The 5,824-nt window shown below is 34.5% G+C and overlaps 1 protein-coding gene across 1 annotated transcript; it reads right to left on the bottom strand.

The window, feature by feature from the left end:
• Window positions 1-395: 395 nt before the first annotated feature.
• Window positions 396-5,064, bottom strand: LOC8281631 (protein NRT1/ PTR FAMILY 5.10). Its single transcript, XM_048370830.1, has 4 exons — window positions 4,652-5,064; window positions 4,335-4,552; window positions 2,270-2,811; window positions 396-1,312 (listed from the first exon to the last, which is right to left on the bottom strand). The coding sequence occupies exons 1-4, from the start codon at window positions 4,797-4,799 to the stop codon at window positions 508-510; spliced, it is 1,713 nt and encodes a 570-aa protein (XP_048226787.1). The 5' UTR covers window positions 4,800-5,064; the 3' UTR covers window positions 396-507.
• Window positions 5,065-5,824: the final 760 nt, after the last annotated feature.

The raw sequence follows: 5,824 nt of genomic DNA, 5'->3' as shown, positions 1-5,824 counted from the left end.
ATTGAAATTGTTATAGGATGTTAAAAAATATATTAAAATTTATTTAATTTAAAAAATTGTATAAGTTACTTTTATCTAATTCATATTTCGAAGGAAAATTTTATTTTTCTCCAAAAATCTTCAAAATAATTTTTTTTAATTTTTAACATTGTGCTTTTCCAAACATAATTTCAAATAGACATTTAGGATGTGTTTATTTTCCAACCACAATCTTTATTTTTAAAATTCCTTTTAAGAAAAACAGATAAATTAATATTTTCTAAAAAATAAGTTTTTAAAAAATAGTTTATAAAAAATTAAAAAAATCAATACATAAAATCATAAAAGTTCTAAATTTGGTTTTTTTTTTTTTTTTTAACACCCAAAGCTAATTCTAAAACACATTGAGAACCTAATTCTTCCAATCACCAGACAACTGCCAGTGAAAGAATACTTGGATTTTTTTGGCTACAAACTGTACTATAATATATAACAATAGTACCATCGCTTTGCATCTTACATTGTGGCTCACCTATTATATACATAGTTTCTTGCGAAATACAAGTAAGCAACCAACTGTACCATGCTTAGCCCTGCTAGTAGCCAATAGAAGTAATCAAGATGACCGCGATTCAGATTATTGGCAAACCAACTGTAATGCCCTTCTCCACCGGTGGCTTTCTCAATGGCAGAGACAAGAAAGCTGCTTATAAAGCTTCCTACACCAAAGATGCTGAGGTAGAGAGAAAGACCCACACTTCTTAATTCACTAGGGACCTGATCATAGAAAAATTCTTGTAGACCAACCATCGTAAATACATCTGCAACTCCAAACAAGACATATTGAGGAATTAGCCACCACACGCTCATTGGAACCGTTGCGTTCGGCTTATCGACCAGTCCATATTCTCGAGCAATTTCGAGCCTTTTCATCTCGACCACTGCAGCAATTGCCATGGATAGAGCTGATAAACATATACCAGTTCCAATCCTCTGAAGCATTGTAATGCCAGAAGGTTTCCCAGTTAAAGCCCTTGCTATTGGAACAAAGACACGGTCATAGATTGGAATGGACAAGACAATAGCAAGGCTGATGAAGGATTGAAGTGAAGCTGGTGGTATCTCGATACCCAGTGAAATTGATCTATCCATGGTTACTCCTTGCTTAGTGAAGAAAGTAGAGGACTGTGCATACACGACAGCATATACCAAGCATGCAGCCCATATGGGAACAAGCCTAAGTACTGCTTTGGCTTCTTCAACTTCACTAAGGCTGCACACCTTCCCATCTTCCTTTGACCCATCTGGAGCAAGCAGGGCTTTGTTGAGAAACCTGGCACATTATGAGATCCAAATTCCTAAATTAGAGGAGTTTTGAGGTAGAGAAAGTAATTGAGATGTTTTAAGTACTCATAGTTTTGACCAAACAACTAGCTGCAAAGCTCCTCATTGGTAAGAAAAGAAAAAAAAAAATCAAAGATGACGAGACCATTTTCTTCCACGATTCAAGAGTTACTTCAATACCATAGTATGGTATTCCTTTCAAACAATGCAAGGATGTTAATCTAAAAGCATTTGAAAGAAATACAGCATCATGGAGAAGTTGTGAAGAATTAGTCAATAGCTGCTGCCCTCCCAGGAATAATATGTTAAGAAATAGGAGACTTCTTACAAATCTGTGCAATTCATGTCTTGAAATAATGAGCAAGAACAACAAAAAGCCTACAATAATAGTTACTAGAAAACTTTACATGTTCTGAATTTCATATTAATTATGTTCAGAATATGAATCTCCCATTTATAAAGCACAGAACAGGGTATAGTTAATATTACACCATCCATTTACTCAAGTATGTGAGTGGAAGTTTTTACACTAATCCCAGTTTATGGGCTACATTTGACAAGGCTTTGTCTCTTTGGGGATGAGCCTGTGCACCTCAATTTTTATAGACACTTGTTGCTCTAAAAGGTACTGAGTGCAAGAATGTCACATCCATTTGACATGGAAAATAATGACTTAATATAGTAAGGCTTTGTATAAATCAATAAGTTCATTCAGATGCCCAAATTTTTCAGTTAGATTTTAGCAGATCCTAATGGAGTTATTTAATTAACCATGCAACACTTCTTCAAACGAATCATAGAGCTCAGACCTCAGAATATTTTTGCAAGCTGTGAATCTTAAATGTTCTAAAATCTACCAGAGAGCTTAACGTATTTGTATTCAGTTTTATCTTTTACTCATAAAGAGTATAAAGTTATTTAAAGAGCATAAAGTTCTTTATCTTACTTGAATTGCTCAGAACTCTGGTGAGGTAGTGTTCCGCGAATTTCTTCCTCTAAAGCTATTGCAGAAGAGGATGTTTGCCAATTCCTAATAGTTGCCAGAAATACCCTACCGATTCTTCGAAATGCACTTCTCTCTTCTACTTTGACACTATAACGATACGTCTTAGTTCCAAGTAAGAAGATGATAAGTGCAATCATCATCATCACACATGGGATTCCAAATCCAAGACCCCAATTAAGGTTGTCTTGGATGTAGTTTAAGACCCATAGTGTTATCAAGGTGCCTCCGCACATGCAAAAATACCACCAATTGAAGAATGAGCTTTTGCCTTTGCACTCCTTAGGATCTTGTCCATCAAACTGATCTGCTCCAAAAGCCTGAACACAAGGTTTGTGCCCACCTTGTCCAAGTGCTACCAAATATAGAGAAGAGAAGAATAAAACTACTTGAATTGGATCAGGAGAGCATGACGCAGTAGACTTGGTGCTTGGGCAGTCACTGAGAGAAGGAAGCACAGCCGATAGAGTCAATAAGCCAAGTCCCTGTGATTAGATACAACAAATTTTACAAATTTTAAATCCAAAGCAAAGGAATAATATTAATAATCAAGGACATGCTCATAACTTTTTACAGCAGATCAGCAAAGACATTTTTACACAACTTATTTGTAAGTAGGAGGAAGTAGTAGTAGTGATCCATCAAGTGCCTTCATCTATATAATATTGGAGGTCAGAAATCTAGATTTTTCTTGCCTCACAAGTTAAACAGAGGCCAAGAAAGCATATTTTGGTCAAGCTGTCTATCCATGTTTGGTTTGAAATGGTGCCTGAAGTAGGAACTAATTTCTATAGTTAATTGCTAAACTATAACTGTCATCATTTATTTCTTTCTCTTTTCAGATACAATCATATTCTCAAAGCACAGAATCTAAAGGCTTAGCACAAGAGAAGTTTAGGTAGAAAGAACAACATGATGCATAATCGGGCCACACAAAGATCCTTTTGTGCTAGCTAAATCAAATTAAGAACATATCCTAAAGTTTAGCAATTTTAGAAGACATTGTCAAGTTTCTCCATTTTGGTTCCCAATTAAAATGCTCAAGACAGATAAGAATCCCAATAGAAAGAACTAGGAAAACGATATGGTTTCAAGCATACTTTTTAGCATAACTGAAGCTAACTGTTGCATTAGCAGCCATCTATAGTAACTTTTACATATAGCAATGTAAAAACCATCCCAAATCAACATGAGGGACTAAACATCTTTCATCAGCATATCTCAATTCTTTACCAAGCCAAGAAAACCCAAGTTATAATCATAACCATGGGCTAACAGTAGATCCTATTTTGTATTACAATCCAAGTTCCAAACACAAAAAATTACATCACCACTACTCTTGACATGACCATCATCACAAATTCACTAACCTATAATGGCACCTCCAAACAGCCTTTTAGCAGTTAGCACAAAAATCAAACAATACCTTGAAGAAAGCTAAAGAGTAATCTAGCAAAACCACAACTTATGTTCTCCTACATTCTTGGAAGTGACTGAGGTCGCTTTTTTACAGCTGTAAATGAATCAAGCTACTAGAGCTTGGCTCACAAAATACTCAGATGTCTCAAACTCAATTAGTTTGAAAAACGAGTCCAACCAAGTTTGAATATCACAATACTCAGACTCTGAAAGCTTATAAGCTTAATGGTGTACTCATTGATTATTACATTTACACCTTATCCTTAATACATATAACCAAAATGCAATTTGAGCTCCAATTAAGGGTAATGAATTTTTTGTTTTTAATTAATGTGAACATATAATGATACTCAACTCAAGTCGAGTTGATCTCGTGAAAATTAACCCGAGCTATTAGACCCCTAGTACTATTGACCAGATCAATCATCCTCCTATAGTCAAAGTCACGACAAATTGACATTTTCAGGTGCTGTTACACTTTCCTCAAAAATAGCATTACCGTTAGGGACTTGCCATATATAGTTAGTTCTATGACTAAATATATATAATTAAACAGTAATTAAAGAGAGAGAGAGTGTGTGTTAATTACCAGGATATAGATAAGAGAGGCAACAATAATAGTGCGATATCTACCAAGGAAAGTATCAGCTATGGAAGCACCTAGCAGAGGCAATAACGACGCCGTTCCAGACCACGCATTCACATTCTCCGCCGCAAAAGCCGTTGACTGACCAAGCGGACCAGTTAAATACGTAATCAAATTCGACGCTATTCCATAGTACGCGAATCTCTCTGCTACTTCCACTCCTAAAGTTTTTAAATCAATCCAGTACTTCAATAAAAGTTAATCTCCAACAAGTTATTTAACCAAAAAAGAGAAAAAGAAGAAGAAAAGAATTACAATACCGATAATCAAAGAAGCGGATCTCCAGCCACCGGAGTTGTATCTAAAAACGGGGCCGGCTTTGTAATCAACGGAGCCTTCTACGACGTCGTATAGGAGCGGAGTTTGTGCCTCAGCAGTTGATTCTGAGATAATACTAGCGATGGCCATTTCTCTGTAGCCACCAGCCCGCACCAGGCGTTATCCTGGTTCTCTCTATAATCAGGCAATTATATCGAATAGAATAGCAGCCACTCCTTTTCAACGTGTTGTTCTTTTTATATAGGCTTTGATGGTGTTGCCAGTGTCGTCGTGTGCGGTTGTTTTCTTTTTCTCGTCGTCTTTTGGTTTGTAGTAAAAGAGTCTACAGATCTTGACAAGGATTTGCGTCATGTGTAGATTTTCTTTTTTGTAATCTACTGTTTGCGTGTTTCAGTGTTTGGTCCCTGCATTTTTTTGTTATTTTGCAATTGACTCCCTCAGCTTTATTGTAGTACAATTGGGTTTAATTTGTGTTTGCATAGATTGAGCTTCATTCTAACAAAAATTAAAGTTAAGAGACTCGATTGCACAAAATGCAAAAGTCTTAGGGAGCTAAATATGCGTTTTGTTAAATTCCAAATTTGGGTGAAGTTTGTTGGGACACCACATGCAACATGCAATGATAGTATAAGTTAAATTGGAATTTCTTTTTAGCAAAATGCGTCCTTTTAAGTTCTTAGTTTTTTTAAAAAAGAAAGTCTTTTAATTTTTATTTTGTTTTATTTTATTAGTTTTTTTATTTTTATTTTTATTTTAATTGATAATTTAATAATTTTTAATTAAAGTAAAAGTAAATATATATTTGATAAAATAAATATAATTTTTTTTAATCGAACCAAAATTAATATTTAGACGAATGAAATAAAAAAAGCATTCACTTAATAATATATGTTAGTTTTTTCTTTTAGGTTAAAACTTTGACAAGCACGCAATTTAGTTTCACAAATTTGATAAATGGATTTTGGAGTTGGACTAAAATGGGTTCATTTTTGGAAATCTGTAAAAATAAAAAATAACTCAAGTCCAATTATAGAAAGGGTTAATAGTATAATTGAACCTCCGAACTTTGTGTTTTTGTAATTGAGCCCTTTAACTTTATTTCAACTTGATTGGATCCCTATATTTAAAATCTTGTTATAATTAAATTCTTTCTT

Source organism: Ricinus communis, chromosome 2 (genome assembly GCF_019578655.1).
Source record: "Ricinus communis isolate WT05 ecotype wild-type chromosome 2, ASM1957865v1, whole genome shotgun sequence".
NCBI classification, from domain to species: Eukaryota; Viridiplantae; Streptophyta; class Magnoliopsida; order Malpighiales; family Euphorbiaceae; genus Ricinus; species Ricinus communis.
This window is presented reverse-complemented; position numbering and strand designations above follow the sequence as displayed.

Coding starts and splice junctions, on each gene's coding strand:
- LOC8281631 (XM_048370830.1), bottom strand. CDS start 4,799: ATGGCCATCGCTAGTATTATCTCAGAATCAACTGCTGAGGCACAAACT. Junction 4,553..4,651: donor ATCCGCTTCTTTGATTATCG/GTATTGTAATTC, acceptor TAAAAACTTTAG/GAGTGGAAGTAGCAGAGAGA. Junction 2,812..4,334: donor CCTCTCTTATCTATATCCTG/GTAATTAACACA, acceptor ATCTAATCACAG/GGACTTGGCTTATTGACTCT.